At 46.1% G+C, this 17,738-nt stretch overlaps 2 protein-coding genes across 5 annotated transcripts in view; one reads left to right on the forward strand and one right to left on the reverse strand.

Annotated features, from left to right (window-relative positions):
* SEMA6B (semaphorin 6B) overlaps nt 1–17,738 on the reverse strand; it is a 1,069,016-nt gene that overhangs the window by 599,920 nt on the left and 451,358 nt on the right. The window lies entirely within an intron of this gene.
* LOC309544497 (uncharacterized protein) lies at nt 15,592–17,006 on the forward strand (the record flags this gene model as incomplete). The annotated part of the gene is made up of 1 exon (XM_082243403.1): nt 15,592–17,006. Exon 1 carries the CDS (start codon nt 15,825–15,827, stop codon nt 17,004–17,006), a length of 1,182 nt encoding a protein of 393 aa, XP_082099529.1. The 5' UTR covers nt 15,592–15,824.

A 17,738-nucleotide genomic window follows, 5' to 3' on the forward strand; every position in this document is an offset into this window, starting at 1 on the left:
AGGGCAGCCCATCTTATGAGGGTGTATGATTGGCACTGTAACCAATCACACAAACAGTGGGCACACATGGAAAGAGAGATTATGAATTCTCCTACACCATTGGCCCCATGGACTCCCATTCTGAAAACAGATAAAATACTTTCCCACCCGACAATAGGGGCAACGCTACATATAGCAACAAAACTACAAAACCATCAAGCAGTAGCACCTTCGATCTCACCATTGACGCCGTTGGTAGGAAATTCCTCTTTTATCCCTGGGAATACCAATGGGAAAATCATAGAGCTAGCCAAGGCAGGTAGAGCACGTCTGAGGGACGTATGGACTCAAAATGATCCACCAACTACTGAAGAGATAATGACATGGCCCGAAGGGAAGTTGGACATTTTTAGTGCATTCCAAATCAGACACTATTGTAAACAGTTACAAAATAGGGGGTATATCCCAAGGTCATTAACACCATTTGAGTCTTTATGTGAGGGTGGGGAGCAAATTCCGCATGTACTATCTTACATGTACTCACTTTTAGGGGGTACACAGGACTTACACCGCCCGAGTTTTGTGCAGAAATGGGAGAAAGATCTTGCTGTCTCTCTCAATCAACAACAAGTAAACAAAATCCTGAGACTCGCTCATAAAGCATCAATTGCCAGCAGATATCAGGAGATTAGTTATAAAGTATTAACCAGATGGTATAGGGTGCCGAGGATCCTGCACAAAATGGATCGAAAACACTCGGACAAATGTTGGCGATGCGGGGAAGTGGGGGGGACTTTGTTACACATATTTTGGTCATGCTCAGCAATTGGGGAGTTTTGGAACGAGGTGGCCCGAATAACTGAGAAATTAACAATAATTAAGGTAAGAGAAGATCCGGCATTGTGCCTACTACATTGTACGAGTAACTCTATTAAAAGATATAGAAATTCTATTTTGATACATTTATTGAAATGTATAGAAGGCTTGTATACCAGCTATGTGGGGACAGACACAGAGCCCAACAGTACGCTTGTGGCTCTCCAAAATAAGGGAGATTCAGAGGATGGAATCATTAACTGCAGCACGGTTAAGTATGGAAGAGCGACATAGGGTACGATGGCAACCCTGGACGCTGTTCACATGCTCAGAGGAATACTTACAGGCAGTAGGTTAGGGGGGCGGGCGCGGGGGGGAGGGGGAGGTGGGCTGGAGAGGGCGGATGAGAGGTCATTTTTATTTTAATTTTAACTTTCTTAAATTTTTATTTTTTTTCTTCTTTCCTCCTTTCTCCCGCGATCTTCTGTCTTGCTCTCTCTATACCTGGTGTGACAGTGGAGGAGGTAGTTCTGGGAGGTTTGACAATTAGGCGGGTTATCCGGAATATATGTTGTGTATGTCTTGTCTGGGATAGGGATTTTTCTCCCCCCATCCCCCTTTTTTTTTTTTTTCTTTTTTTTTTTTTTCCTCTCCTCTCTTCCTCTCTCCCTCCGTCAAGGACGGGGGGAGAGGAAGGGGGAGGACTTTCTTCCTTGTGCCGAGGAGGAACGATTTCTTTGTCGGCGCTTGTGGTTTTTTTTTTTTTTTTTTTTTGGTAGTAGCTCACGGATGAGTTTGGATTTGTGCGGTCTGGTGACATGGGGGGTTAATTAATGTGTTTTGATGTGGGGTCCCACGAACTGAGTGAAATGTTCACGGTATATGACATGGGGGGGAGTAGGGAAGGGTTCCACCTCCCCTCCTCTTATGTTTTTGTTGTTTATGTTTTTGTTGTTTTTGTTTTTGTGTTACATTATGTTCCTATTCACTGTTGGGAGAGTACAAACCTCCTTCTGCCTGTCGGGCCGAAGGTCAAAGTGCACTAATGGAAATTGAAGAAGGTATTTTGATCCCTTCTTTTTTTTTTTTTTTCTTGGGCAGAAGGCCAGAGTGCACTAAGGGAATCACATGGTGTGCATCCTCTAAAGGAAGGGTTTTTTTTTTTTTTTTTTCTTTTTTTTCTCTTTTCTTTTCTTTTCTTTTTTTATGTGTGTCTTGTTTATTTCTTGCTGGGATGGGGGGAGGCTGGGCGAAGTGGTGATGTAAATGTTGTCAATGTATTGTAGATACGTATGTAATGTATTTGAAAAACAATAAAATGTTGAGTAAAAAAAAAAAAAAAAAATCCTGTCATCAACCGTCCCGACGAATGTCATGCCCACCACACCCCCTGTCACGCCACGCCCCCCGGCTGCTCAGTCTAAAATGCCCACGCATATTTTTTGTCCCAGTCCGGGCCTGAAGGGATGCATCACCACCTGCTGCCTCCTCAACCAGTAGAAATCTGAAGTTCCTTAGTCACTCTCTTCTGACATTACCTAGGACCTCCCAAGTCCCGACCTGCTGGTTTTCTATGTGGGTGGGCAAGGAGGAAGTGTTTACTACACTACCAGGACAATCCCCTATTAACCACTTAACCACTTGCCGACCGCCGCATGACTATTTACTGCGGCAGTCAGCCCCCTACAGGCAAACCGACGTAGGGCTTCGTCGCTCATTCCCGCCGCTCTGGGGCATGCTCCCGCGCGCCCCCGCCGCCGCTGATGGCTTGATTGGGTTCAGAACCGATCAGTCATCAGGTCCAGGCCAATGATTTTTGGTCTAGACCAGGTGATCATTCCTGCCCAATCAGATTCTGATCTGTGCCTGTGAAATGTAAACACAGGTACCGAAAAAACCTGCTCTCCCCTCCCATGATCCTTTTTGGATTAATTGAGAGGAGAGAGCACATCTAACCTGTGAGTATTGCACCAGCACACCCACACACACTAAGATAGGCACATTTCACCCCCAATCGCCCCCCCTCCCAGTTAACCCCTACACCCCCTGTCACAACACACACTGTATACAGTATATAGCATTTTCCTATATACCCGTATAAGTGTGACTTGTGACCAGGTTCAGCACTTTCGGCCATTCCTTTTATACTTAGGATACCCGCCACTCCCCCCCAATAAATATTTAACCCCCTGATCCCCCCCCTGATCACACATCCAGTTAACCCCTTCCCCCCTGTCACATTGCACACTAATACACATGTAATATAGTGTTTTATTGTATTTTGCATAAGCGTGATTGTGACTTGAGTTAGCACTAGCGAGTTCGTTTCTGTCCCAAGGAGGTTTAGGGCCCCCGCCACCCCCCCATAAAGATTTAACCCCCTGATCACCCCTACACCCCCTTTCACAACACACACTGTATACAGTATATAGCATTTTCTATATACCCGTATAAGTGTGACTTGTGACCAGGTTTACCGCTTGCGGCCGTTCCTTTTATACTTAGCATACCTGCCACCCCCCCAATAAAGATATAACCCCCTGATCCCCCCTGATCGCATCCAGTTAACCCCCCCCCCTGTCACATTGCACACTAATAAACAGGTAATATAGTGTTTTACTGTATTTTTGCATTAGTGTGATTGTGACTTGAGTTCGCACTAGCGAATTATTTTCTGTCCCAAGTAGGTTTAGGGTCCCCGCCACCCCCCCAATAAAGATTTAACCCCTGATCCCCCCCCGATCACCCCCCAGTTAACTCCTTCATTGCCCTGTCACAGTGTCACTTTTATAGTGTAGTTTTTTTTTATCTGATCACTATTATTAATAAACAGGTGACATTAGCTGGTGTTAGCGTCAGTCTAAAATAGCGCAGATCCCCGGTGCATAGTTAGAAATAACCCCTTGATTACCACACACACACACACACACATACACACACACTTCCATTACTAGTATAGTGTTTGAACAGATCAATATCTGATCTGATCAGAACTATACTAGCGTCCCCATAGTTTAGGGTTCCCAAAACGTGGTGTTTGCACGATCAGCACTGATTCCTGCTGGCACCTGCGTTTAACCCCTCCGCCCAGCCCACCCCACCCAGGCAAGTGTAGTAATCAATAGATTACTGTCACTTACAAAAAAACACAACACAAAAAAACGCTGTGTTAACAGAGTCAGGCCTGATCCATGCTAGCGTTAGCAGTTTTTTTTGGTAGCGGTTGAAATAGTCCTTGACAACCAGGTGCTTTTTTTACCTGTGAGTCACACTACTATACCGGTAAATTTAGTTACTAAAATGTCCAAACGTTGATACAGTAGTGCAGAGGCTCACAGTATACTGACCGTGTCAGATGAGAGTGATGGGGAACCCTCACTGGCAGAATCAGTGTCAGTATACGAACCTGATGACAGCAGCGGCTCCCTGACAGATAGCTCCGACGACGGATGGGTCCCTGTTAGACCCAAACGTCCCGACCCATTCTGGAGTTGCTGAGATGCAGGAATCGCAGGGTGCTCGTATAGAGCAGAGTGTCGGTACTAGTGCCGTTCATCCTTCTGGTGGCCTGGCAAGCGCCAGCGGCCTAGTACACCCTGGACCTAGTACAACCAGCACTGCAGTAACACTTGGTGACGTGGCGAGTCCCATAAGTGCAGTTGAAGCTGGTGCGGTGGCCAGCACAAGTAGTGGCCCGCAGCCACCGCATATTCGAAAACAGGCCCGTAGAGCCCATAGTGCCCTCCCTGATGCACTGGCATATCCCAATTGGCAACCCACTGATACTACAGTGCCAGTACTTCCCCCATTCACTGCCCAACCTGGAATCCACGTGGAGACAGCTGGTTTTACGCCCCTGAATTTTTTTGAGCTATTCTTCACGGAAGATCTTTTCGGATCTATTGTGGATCAATCAAATTTATATGCATGCCAATTCATCGCTGCCAACCCAAATTCGCCCCTTGCCAGACAATTCGCCTGGAAACCTATATCGGTTCCCAATTTTAAAATCTTTCTGGGCCTTTCCCTCAACATGGGCATAACCAAAAAGAGTGAATTGCGGCTATATTGGTCCACTAGCCCAATTCACTATATGCACGTGTACTCTGCCTCCATGTCCAGGGAGAGATACGAGCAAATTCTGCGGTTTATGCATTTCAATGACAATGAAATCTGTCGTCCTCGGGGAGACCCTGAATATGATCGGCTCTACAAAATTCGGCCTCTCATAGACCACTTCAATCAGGTTTGCAGCCTTGTTTACCCCCGAACAAGTTGTCTGTGTTGACGAGTCCCTGATTAGGTTTACTGGCCGCCTTGCTATGAAACAGTACCTCCCCAGCAAGCGTGCCAGATACGGGGTCAAACTGTAAAAGCTCTGTGACAGGGCCACAAGCTATACAGTTAGTTTCCAGGTCTATGAGGGAAAAGATAGCACTGTGGAGCCCACCCCCCAACTGCCCAGACTACATAGGGAGCAGTAGCAATATAGTTTGGGACTTGGTGTTACCCTTATCCGGAAAGGGGAACCATTTGTACGTGGACAACGTTTACACAAGCGTGCCACTATTTAGTCACCTTCTTGAATTACAATTTGGCGCATGTGGCACCGTGCGACCTAATCACCGGGGTTTCCCCCAACGGCTTGTAAATTCCCGTCTTAGTCGGGGGGAGAGAGCCTGTTTGAAAATGGACAAATTGCTTGCAGTGAAGTGGAGAGATATACGGGATGTTTTCGTTCTGTCCTCCATTCACCCAGACACGACAGTCCAAATTTCTATGGCAACTGGCGTTATGGAGAAACCCCTCTGTGTCCACGACTACAACTTTAATATGGGAGGGGTGGACCTTAACGACCAGCTTTTGGCACCGTATTTAGTTGCCCGTAAAGCCAGGCGCTGTTTATTTATTCCAATTGGCTATGCTGAACACCTTTGTCCTATACAGGGCGTCAGGACGAACCGGATCCTTCCGAGAATTCCAGGAAGAGATCATCAATGCCTACCTGTACCCAGGAGGTGTTCCTGTCCAACTTCCCCTTCCAGATGCAGTGAGCCGGCTGCATGTGAGGCACTTTCCACAAGTCCTCCCACGTACCCCTACCCAAAGATACCCCCAAAGAAGATGTTGTGTCTGTAGCAGGCGCGGATGTAGGCGTGACACCCGTTATTATTGTCCCGACTGTCCTGACCAACCTGGTCTCTGCATTGGGGGCTGTTTCCGTCGCTACCATACACTAGTGGAGTTTTAGTGTAGGGTACAGCACGACACAGTGTAGGGCACACAAACACAGGGTCTCGAAAGATGTTCGATGGCTATCGATATTTTAAGAGACCCAAGCTGGAAAATTGCAGTTCACAAAAAAAGTGTTAAAAAAATATGTATAAAATAAAAAAACAAAAACAGTTGTCGTGTCAGTTATTTTTATGTTCTTCTACTCTTCCTACTGTACTTTTACTGTACTTTGTTTGTTTTTCATTCTTTTAGTAACCTGTTTCTCTTGTAGGTACCCGTCTGCTGCCACACTGATTTTATATATTCTGACACAAACAGCGTTTGCGCTCAGCATATATGGATACCTCTGATGGCAGCAGCTGTGTGTAACGCTCTGCTATTTATAATTAGGGGTTTGGATCTTCAGCTGCAGGAAACCACTCAGTAGTATTGCAGAGATTATGTTAAGTCACCCGACTTAATTCTCTTTACTCCGGCTCCAGAAGGCCTATAAGCTCGGTTTCTCAGGGTGTTTGGTATGAAACCTCTGAATAAGCCAAGGTGCATGAACTTCTGAGGCATCCAACCAGGTGTCATCTTGGGGACCATAATTCTTCCATATTAGTAAATATTGTAGTTTCCCTCTATAACTTCAAGAGTCTAAAATCTCTTGTACTTCATATTCTTCACCTCCATCTACCTGCACAGGTGGTGGAGGTATGGCTGTACTTCTAATACCCTGATTTGGAACATGGGGTTTTAGTAATGATACATGAAATATGGGATGTATCTTTAAGTCTGTTGGTAAGGTAATACGGACTGCAGATGTTCCAATACGTTTTTCAATAGGAAAGGGTCCCAAATATAAAGGTCCAAGTTCTTACTGGGAATCCGTAATCTTACATTTTTTGTGGATAACCAAACAAGGTCACCAATAGTATACTGAGGAGAAGGTCTCCTACGGAGATCATAGTAACATTTTTGTTGACTATGAGCGTGAGAAATGGTGGTGTTGAGTAGATCCAGAGAATTTTTGATTTGTGTCAGGTAATCAGTAGCTACTGGATTACTAGAAGGAAGAATACGAGGAGGGAGAAGTGTTGGATGGAACCCATAGTTGAGGAAGAAAGGGCTTTGCTTGGTAATACTATGAACTGCATTGTTATAGGCAAATTCTGCCAAATGGAGTATATCTGCCCAATCATCTTGAAGGTATGAAGTATAACAACGCAGATACTGTTCTATGCACTGGTTAACTCGCTCAGTCTGACCATTAGTTTGTGGATGATATGGTGATGTTAATTTCCGTTCAATGCGTAAGATACAACATAAAGATTGCCAGAATTTTTAAATTAATTGTGACCCTCGATCTGAAATAAGAGTCTTAGGAATACCATGTAATTTGAATACATGCTTTACAAGTAACTCAGCTGTCTCCTTAGATAAGGGTAATCTCCGAAAAGGAACAAAATGTGCCATCTTGGTTAAATGGTCTACAGACACTAATATTGTAGTGAAACCTTTAGAAGGAGGTAACTCGACTATAAAATCGAGGGATAATACCTCCCATGGAACCGTAGGTATGGGTAGACTACAAAGTAGTCCGAATGGTTTTGTAGTGTCAGACTTGGATCTAGCACAGGTTTCACAAGAGGAAACAAACTGTTGCACCGTTGTTCGCATACCAGGCCACCAAAATTGTCTAGTGAGGAGATTTAATGTCTTGGTCATCCCCATATGTCCTGCCATGGGTACATCATGTGCTAGCTAGAGTTGAGCGGACACCTGGATGTCCGTGTTCGGCGGGTTCGGCCGAACTTGAAAAAAAAGTCCGGGTCCCTGTCCCGGACTTTTTCCGAACTTTACCCGGACACCGAACCCCATTGAAGTCAATGGGGACCCGAACTTTCAGGCACTAAAATGGCTCTAAAACACCAATGGAAAGGGCTAGAGTGCTGCAAATGGCAGCAAAACGTAGTTAAGAGCATGGCAAGTGCTCTGCAAATAAATGTGGATAGGGAAATAACTTAAAACAACAAAAAAACAGAAAAATAAAAAAAATTCTTCATCTGTGAAGGACGAGGCCCATATGGAGTAGGAGGGAGGTTGAGGTGGTGGTGGATGTGGCGGTGTAGGTGGAAGCGGCGGTGGAGGAGGACGAGGTAGCTAACACTGCATTTTTTTCAGTCATTTTAAATGAGGGTACACACCAAAAGAGTGAGAAAGATCAAAAGTAGAACAATGGCTGGGTAAGGTCGGTATCCATCTCTATTCTGCACAAGGTACGGAAAAGTCCTGTGGGATCCATGCCTGGTTCATTTTAATGAACGTGAGCTTGTCCACATTGTCTCTGGACAGGCGGCTGCGCTTGTCTGTGATAACGCCCCCAGCCGTGCTAAATACACGTTCAGATAATACACTGGCTGCAGGGCACGCCAGCACCTCCAAGGCGTAAAGGGCAAGCTCAGGCCATGTGCCCAATTTGGAGACCCAGAAGTTGAAGGGGCAGACCCGTCATTCACTACATGTAGGCGTGTGCACACATACTGCTCCACCTTGTTGGTGAAATGCTGCCTCCTGCTAAGACGTTCCATATGAGCTGCTGGTGCTGCTGTTTGTTGTGGCGTGCTGACAAAGCTTTTCCACATTTCGGCCATGCTAACCCTGCCTTCTGAGGTGCTGGCGGTGCCCTGGTTGCGTTGGCAACCTCTTCCTCCTCCTCCTCTGCCTTGGCCTTGTGCTTCCACTGTGGCCCCGCTGTCAGGTGGGAATGCCAGCAGCATCGCGTCTACCAGCGTGCGCTTGTACTCGCGCATCTTGCGATCGCGCTCCAGTGAGTGAATTAAGGACGGTACGTTGTCCTTGTAACGGGGATCCAGCAGCGTGGCCACCCAGTAATCAGCACAAGTTAGAATGTGGGCAACTCGGCGGTCGTTGTGGAGACACTGCAGCATGTAATCGCTCATGTGTGCCAGGCTGCCCAGAGGCAACGAAAGGCTGTCCTCTGTGGTGTATCGTCTGTGTCCTCTGTATCCCCCCAGCCACGCACCAGTGATGGCCATGAGCTGGCCTGGGTGCCACCCTGCTGTGAACATGGTTCCATCTCCTCCTCCATCTCCTCCTCCTCATCCTCCAGAACTGTGCCCCTGCTGGACAATTGTGTCCCTGGCGTTTGTGGGTGCAGGAACCCACCCTCGGAGCCACTTGCGAATGACTGACATGAAAGCCTTGGAAATATTACCTCTTCATCCTCCTCCTCCTCCTCCTCCTCCTCATCCTCATCCTGTGCTACATCCTCTTCCATCATTGCCCGAATCGTTTTTTGAAGGAGGCATAGAAGTGGGATAGTTAAGCTGACAACGGCATCATCGGCACTGGCCATGTTGGTGGAGTACTCAAAACAGCGCAACAAGGCACACAGGTCTCGCATGGGGGCCCAGTTATTGGTGGTGAAGTGGTGCTGTTCCGCAGAGCGACTCACGCGTGCGTGCTGCAGCTGAAACTCCACTATGGCCTGCTGCTGCTCGCACAGTCCTTCCAGCATGTGCAAGGTGGAGTTCCACCTTGTGGGCACGTCACATATGAGGCGGTGAGCGGGAAGGCCGAAGTTACGCTGCATCGCTGACAGGCGAGCAGCAGCAGGGTGAGAACGCCGAAAGTGCGCACAGACGGCCCGCACTTTCTGCAGCAGCTCTGACATATCGGGGTAATTTTTAAGGAACCTCTGCACCGCCAAATTCAGCACATGCGCCAGGCAAGGGATGTGCGCCAAACCGGCTAGGCCCAGAGCTGCTATGAGATTTTGCCCGTTATCGCACACCACCAGGCCGGGCTTGAGGCTGGCTGGCAGCAACCACTCATTTGTCTGCTGTTCCATGCTCCTCCACAACTCCTGCGCGGTGTGTGGTTTTTCCCCCAAACAGGTAAGTTTTAAAACTGCCTGCTGTCGTTTACCCCTGGCTGTGCTGAAGTTGGTGGTGAAGGTGTTACGCTGACCGGATGAGGAGGCGGTAGAGGATGAGGAAGCGGAGTAGGAGGAGTTAGGAACAGGAGGCAAACTGAAGCGCCCTGCAATCCTCGGTGGTGGAAGGACATGCGCCAAATTGCTATCCGCCTCAGGCCCATCCGCCACTGCATTTACCCAGTGTGCCGTTAGGGAGATATAACACCCCTGACCGTGCTTACTGGTCCACGTATCGGTAGTTAGGTGGACCTTGGCACAGATGGCGTTGCGCAGTGCACACCTGATTTTTTCCCCCACTTGGTTGTGCAGGGAAGGGATGGCTTGCCTGGAAAAGTAGTGGCGGCTGGGCACGACGTACTGTGGGACAGCCACCGACATAAGGCTTTTAAAACTGTGCGTCTCCACCAGACAGAATGACAGCATTTCAAAGGCCAAGAATTTTGAAATGCTGGCATCCAGGGCCAGGGATCGCGGGTGGGTAGGGGGGTACTTCCTCTTCCTCTGAAGTGTTTGGGAGATGGAAAGCTGAATGCTTCCACAGGACATTGTGGAGATGGTTGGTGACCCAGGTGGTGGTGTTGCTGACAGATCATCTGCTTGCGGGGTGGCAGGTGCCGGTATCACTACAGAGGTGGATGTAGAGGCCGAGACTGCAGCAGAAGAGGAAGCAGGAGGAGCCAGAGATCTTTCTTGGTTTTAAAGGTGTCTACTCCACTGCAGCTCGTGCTTTGCACTTAGATGCCTGATCATGCAGGTTGTGCTCAGGTTGAGAAGGTTTATGCTTTGCTTCAGGCTCTGATTGCACAGGTTGCAAACCACTCGTGTCCTGTCATCAGCACATTTTCTGAAGAACTTCCACGCTAGAGAACTCCTTTGAGCTGGCTTTGGTGCGCTCGGTCCCTTGCTGCATTGGGCAGTAGCAGGCGTAGTGTCTAGGGCACGGCCGCTCCGCTTCTGCACCCTGCTCCCTCTTCTGCTGTGCCGGTGGCTCTGTGCGACCACCGCCTCTTCCTCCAAACTACTCAGGTCACCTGCATGACCTTCATTCCATGTGGGGTCGAGGACCTCATCGTCCTCCACATCATCTTCCACCCAGTCTTCACCCCTGCCCTCCTTGTCGGTCTCCACAATTCTGAGTGCCGCAGCAGTTGGCACCTGCGTTTCGTCATCATCGGAGACGTGCTGCGATGGTCCTTCCATGTACTCATCTTGAGAAATAAGTGGTTGGGCATCGCTGCACTCAATCTCTTCCACTTCTGGGGCAGGGCTAGGTGGATGGCCCTGGGAAACCCTGCTGACAGAGTCATCAAAAAGAAGAAGAGACTGCTGCATTACTTGGGGCTCAGACTGCTTGCCTGATTTGCAAGGGGGTGAGGTGAAAGACGGTTGGACATTGGCTGCCAACTCTGACCTTTCTGCAGTAGACTGGGTGGGAGACAATGTGAAGGAACTGGAGGCACTGTCAGCAACCCAATCTACTATCGCCTGTACTTCTTCTGGCCTCATCACTTCTAGAGGCGCATGATGCCCTACCAAATACTGCTGCAGGTTCTGTCGCCTACTCACACTTGAGGAAGGTGTTTAACTTGTGCGTGTAGCTGGCACAGATCGACCACGTCCTCTCCTTGCAACAGGAGCTCTAATTTTTTACACTCAAAAAGGGTGTAGATTGAATAGCGGAATAAAAAATTTTTTATAAAATGGTGTATCTCACACGTACAAACACAGACTAGGCCCCGATTACAATTTTTTGTACCCTAAAGGCAGGATGAGGATGATGAGTAGGAGGAGTTCGGAACAGGAGGCAAACTGAAACACCCTGCAATCCTCGGCGGTGTAAGATGAGCCCCAAAAATTGGAAAGGTGTATCTCACACGTACCGATACAGACTATGCCGCAATTTAATTCTTTTTACCCCAAGGGTGTAGATTGAATAGCGGAATAGAAAATATGATATCAAAAGGTGTATCTATCTCACACGTGCAGACCCAGACTAGGCCCCGATTACTATTTTTTGTACCCCAAAGGCAGGATGAGGAGTAGGAGGAGTTGGGAACAGGAGGCAAACTGAAGCACCCTGCAATCCTCGGCGGTGGAAGATGCGCCCCAAAAGATTGGAAGGTGTATCTCACACGTACCGATACAGACTATGCCGCAATTTAATTCTTTTTACCCCAAGGGTGTAGATTGAATAGCGGAATAGAAAATATGATATCAAAAGGTGTATCTATCTCACACGTACCGACCCAGACTAGGCCCCGATTACTATTTTTTGTACCCCAAAGGCAGGATGAGGAGTAGGAGTTCGGAAAAGGCAGGAGGCAAACTGAAACACCCTGCAATCCTCGGCGGTGTAAGATGAGCCCCAGAAATTGGAAAGGTGTATCTCACACGTACCGATACTGACTATGCCGCAATTTAATTCTTTTTACCCCAAGGGTGTAGATTGAATAGCGGAATAGAAAATATGATATCAAAAGGTTTATCTATCTCACACATACAGACCCAGACTAGGCCCTGATTACTATTTTTTGTACCCCAAAGGCAGGATGAGGAGTAGGAGGAGTTCGGAACAGGCAGGAGGCAAACTGAAACACCCTGCAATCCTCGGCGGTGTAAGATGAGCCCCAAAAATTGGAAAGGTGTATCTCACACGTACCGATACAGACTATGCCGCAATTTAATTCTTTTTACCCCAAGGGTGTAGATTGAATAGCGGAATAGAAAATATGATATCAAAAGGTGTATCTATCTCACACGTACAGACCCAGACTAGGCCCCGATTACTATTTTTTGTACCCCAAAGGCAGAATGAGGAGTAGGAGGAGTTCGGAACAGGAGGCAAACTGAAGCACCCTGAAATTCTCGGCGGTGGAAGATGCGCCCCAAAAGATTGAAAGGTGTATCTCACACGTACCGATACAGACTATGCCGCAATTTAATTCTTTTTACCCCAAGGGTGTAGATTGAATAGCGGAATAGAAAATATGATATCAAAAGGTGTATCTATCTCACACGTACAGACCCAGACTAGGCCCCGATTACTATTTTTTGTACCCCAAAGGCAGGATGAGGAGTAGGAGTTCGGAACAGGAGGCAAACTGAAGCACCCTGCAATCCTCGGCGGTGTTAGATGCGCCCCAAAAGATTGGAAGTTGTATCTCACTCGTACCGATACAGACTATGCCGCAATTTAATTCTTTTTACCCCAAGGGTGTAGATTGAATAGCGGAATAGAAAATATGATATCAAAAGGTGTATCTATCTCACACGTACAGACCCAGACTAGGCCCCGATTACTATTTTTTATACCCCAAAGGCAGGATGAGGAGTAGGAGGAGTTCGGAACAGGCAGGAGGCAAACTGAAACACCCTGCAATCCTCGGCGGTGTAAGATGAGCCCCAAAAATTGGAAAGGTGTATCTCACACGTACCGATACTGACTATGTCGCAATTTAATTCTTTTTACCCCAAGGGTGTAGATTGAATAGCGGAATAGAAAATATGATATCAAAAGGTGTATCTATCTCACACGTACAGACCCAGACTAGGCCCCGATTACTATTTTGTGTACCCCAAAGGCAGGATGAGGTGTAGGAGGAGTTCGGAACAGGCAGGAGGCAAACTGAAACACCCTGCAATCCTCGGCAGTGTAAGATGAGCCCCAAAAATTGGAAAGGTGTATCTCACACGTACCGATACTGACTATGTCGCAATTTAATTATTTTTACCCCAAGGGTGTAGATTGAATAGCGGAATAGAAAATATGATATCAAAAGGTGTATCTATCTCACACGTACAGACCCAGACTAGGCCCCGATTACTTTTTTTTGTACCCCAAAGGCAGGATGAGGAGTAGGAGGAGTTCGGAACAGGCAGGAAGCAAACTGAAACACCCTGCAATCCTCGGCAGTGTAAGATGAGCCCCAAAAATTGGAAAGGTGTATCTCACACGTACCGATACTGACTATGCCGCAATTTAATTCTTTTTACCCCAAGGGTGTAGATTGAATAGCGGAATAGAAAATATGATATCAAAAGGTGTATCTATCTCACACGTACAGACCCAGACTAGGCCCCGATTACTATTTTTTGTACCCCAAAGGCAGAATGAGGAGTAGGAGGAGTTCGGAACAGGAGGCAAACTGAAGCACCCTGCAATTCTCGGCGGTGGAAGATGCGCCCCAAAAGATTGAAAGGTGTATCTCACACGTACCGATACAGACTATGCCGCAATTTAATTCTTTTTACCCCAAGGGTGTAGATTGAATAGCGGAATAGAAAATATGATATCAAAAGGTGTATCTATCTCACACGTACAGACCCAGACTAGGCCCCGATTACTATTTTTTGTACCCCAAAGGCAGGATGAGGAGTAGGAGTTCGGAACAGGAGGCAAACTGAAGCACCCTGCAATCCTCGGCGGTGTTAGATGCGCCCCAAAAGATTGGAAGTTGTATCTCACACGTACCGATACAGACTATGCCGCAATTTAATTCTTTTTACCCCAAGGGTGTAGATTGAATAGCGGAATAGAAAATAGGATATCAAAAGGTGTATCTATCTCACACGTACAGACCCAGACTAGGCCCCGATTACTATTTTTTATACCCCAAAGGCAGGATGAGGAGTAGGAGGAGTTCGGAACAGGCAGGAGGCAAACTGAAACACCCTGCAATCCTCGGCGGTGTAAGATGAGCCCCAAAAATTGGAAAGGTGTATCTCACACGTAGCGATACTGACTATGTCGCAATTTAATTCTTTTTACCCCAAGGGTGTAGATTGAATAGTGGAATAGAAAATATGATATCAAAAGGTGTATCTATCTCACACGTACAGACCCAGACTAGGCCCCGATTACTATTTTGTGTACCCCAAAGGCAGGATGAGGTGTAGGAGGAGTTCGGAACAGGCAGGAGGCAAACTGAAACACCCTGCAATCCTCGGCAGTGTAAGATGAGCCCCAAAAATTGGAAAGGTGTATCTCACACGTACCGATACTGACTATGTCGCAATTTAATTATTTTTACCCCAAGGGTGTAGATTGAATAGCGGAATAGAAAATATGATATCAAAAGGTGTATCTATCTCACACGTACAGACCCAGACTAGGCCCCGATTACTTTTTTTTGTACCCCAAAGGCAGGATGAGGAGTAGGAGGAGTTCGGAACAGGCAGGAAGCAAACTGAAACACCCTGCAATCCTCGGCAGTGTAAGATGAGCCCCAAAAATTGGAAAGGTGTATCTCACATGTACCGATACTGACTATGCCGCAATTTAATTCTTTTTACCCCAAGGGTGTAGATTGAATAGAGGAATAGAAAATATGATATCAAAAGGTGTATCTATCGCACACGTACAGACCCAGACTAGGCCCCGATTACTATTTTTTGTACCCCAAAGGCAGGATGAGGAGTAGGAGGAGTTCGGAACAGGCAGGAGGCAAACTGAAACACACCTAACTCGGGGAGACAGACTGAGATTGGTTAAAAATTGTTCAGTGACGGCTAATACCACCTTCTGATTTCCTCTAGCAACTTTAAATGTTCTAATGTGTACAAACGGTTCTGAAATTAAAAATTAAAATTAAACTATTTGGGCACAATATCTAATTTTTGCAAATGTGGACAGTGCACGAATAGATCCAGGACTTATTAAGAGACTTCCTTCCACTTGTGAGAAAGTGGGACAACATGCGCAAAAGACAGTCATTCATGCTCAAATAACTTTTCCTCCTATCAAGCTTTGCTTATGGGGGCGATATAAAAGAGCATGGTATGACACCCAGGAGGATATGGAACTATTACTGGAACTTTAAATAGCTTTGACATTGAAACCTTAGCTAATAGAATGCACAATGCTGGTAGTAAAATGAATGATGCTTTGACTTTGCAAGCTCGCTGGATGCCAACTATTTGGGCACCCGTGAGAAAACAGTCTGGAATAGATGCTATTATGCTAAATTTACAGAATGCCTCCAATGATTTTGCTTTAGGTTTTGATCAAAATGTTACAAAATTTGTGAATTGGACGGTGGGTTCCTTGCAAAATATTTATCAACAGGTGCAAAAATCAAATTACCAGACAAGTCTAATCACTGGAAACGAAAATGTGTGGAGGACCGTATTTGACGCAATATCTCCAAATAATTGGATACATTTGGAACCGCAGAAAATGGTGTGCAATGACACAATCTGTCAAGGAATAATAGTAATGTATAATGTAACAAAGACAAGTATAATGTGTAAATTTATAGTATTACCCTTATTAGTGGGGCCACTTAATAATCAACATTTTTGGGTCCCACAATTTAATGGTCAATATGTGGATGAAAATAATAAGACTCATGATCTGACATTCTGTGACTCTACTTTGGAAGGGAAAATTTGTAAATTGCAGTCTTCTGTTTATGAACCTTGTTTATTACAGAACACTGTAAATCAATGTGAATGGGTTATTATGCCTGCAGACTATTGGTGGATGGTGGAAATTGCTCCACAGGTGGTCTGTATGGCAACTAATTTGTCTGCTGTTCCAAAAATGAAGGTGCCCTTCACTGGATGCTTAAACAACGTCTCCATACTAATGTGGGAAAATGAAACATTTATGTTGACTAGAGATATAGATATGGCAGTTAACATAGATTGGGATGCAACTAAATTAAAAGTGCCAAATTGGGATTTCAATCTTACCAAACTCCATAAAATCCTTAATGATTCTTCGGAAATAAAGAAAGTAATTGGACAATTGAACAACAGTATAATTACTCATATGATCAGTACCACTGTAGTAGCTGGAAAACTGGTTAAAGTGGGTTCTAGTATAGCAGGTGCTACCTCTCACCATTGGTGGGATGCATTCACTGGTTGGTCGCCATCAGCGACCCAAACATTGAGTGCTTTAGTACACCCTTTGTTGGTGGTGACGTGCGCAGTTGTGATTCTATCTATATGGAATTGCAACTTGGCATACAGGGTATGCTGTAAAAAGGAAAAAGTCATTATGGTTTCATATATGGACAGAAGTCATTAAGGACCGTTTGTGATACGATTCTGATATGGTCGTGTGAGTGACTGGTATAGTATTAGATAGAGTCCATATTCAGTCAGTGATAGTAATGACTCCTGTCCTCCATGAAACTAACAAGGTTATTACAGTTCAGAAAAGCAAGTCTGAAGGACTCAAAACAGCACGGGGGATGTGGCTGATAATTGGCTTATAAGTCATGATCACGCGCCACACCTCCTTGAGTCTTTCAACTGTGCATGTCACTATCTTTTTGGGTTGTGCAAGAGGCGCGTGACCGTAAGCGCGCACAAACAGAACTTAACTATAACTAGTAGTCCATGTGATCATCATGGTTATGAGCAGTGATCAAATTAGCCAATCCTTAGGGGTATACGAGACCGCGCAAGGCGTGGTATTAATGGGATTCTATCCATAAAGTTCAGGGAAAGCCCAGGGATTTTGGGACTTTCTTTTTTTAGCCACGGCGGATGCGTTGTGTGATGCAGATAACATTGACGGGTACCTCCTACGATCGATGATGAGTCCCCCGATCACGGAGTGATGATACAATATCCGGTAAATGTATTGATTCTTACTTTCATGATTATGGTGTATTTTAGCTTGTAGAAGATAGGTGAATAAAATATGTCTTATGCTTAGAAGTGTGCCTGTTTTGTATAACAGTGAGAGATAAGGAAGAGTTTAATCTAGTTAGCAAGACAACAGCCAAACTCTGTCCCCCACCGCACATGAAGG

Source organism: Pelophylax lessonae (genome assembly GCF_965119305.1).
Source record: "Pelophylax lessonae genome assembly, chromosome: 1".
Classification (NCBI taxonomy): domain Eukaryota; kingdom Metazoa; phylum Chordata; class Amphibia; order Anura; family Ranidae; genus Pelophylax; species Pelophylax lessonae.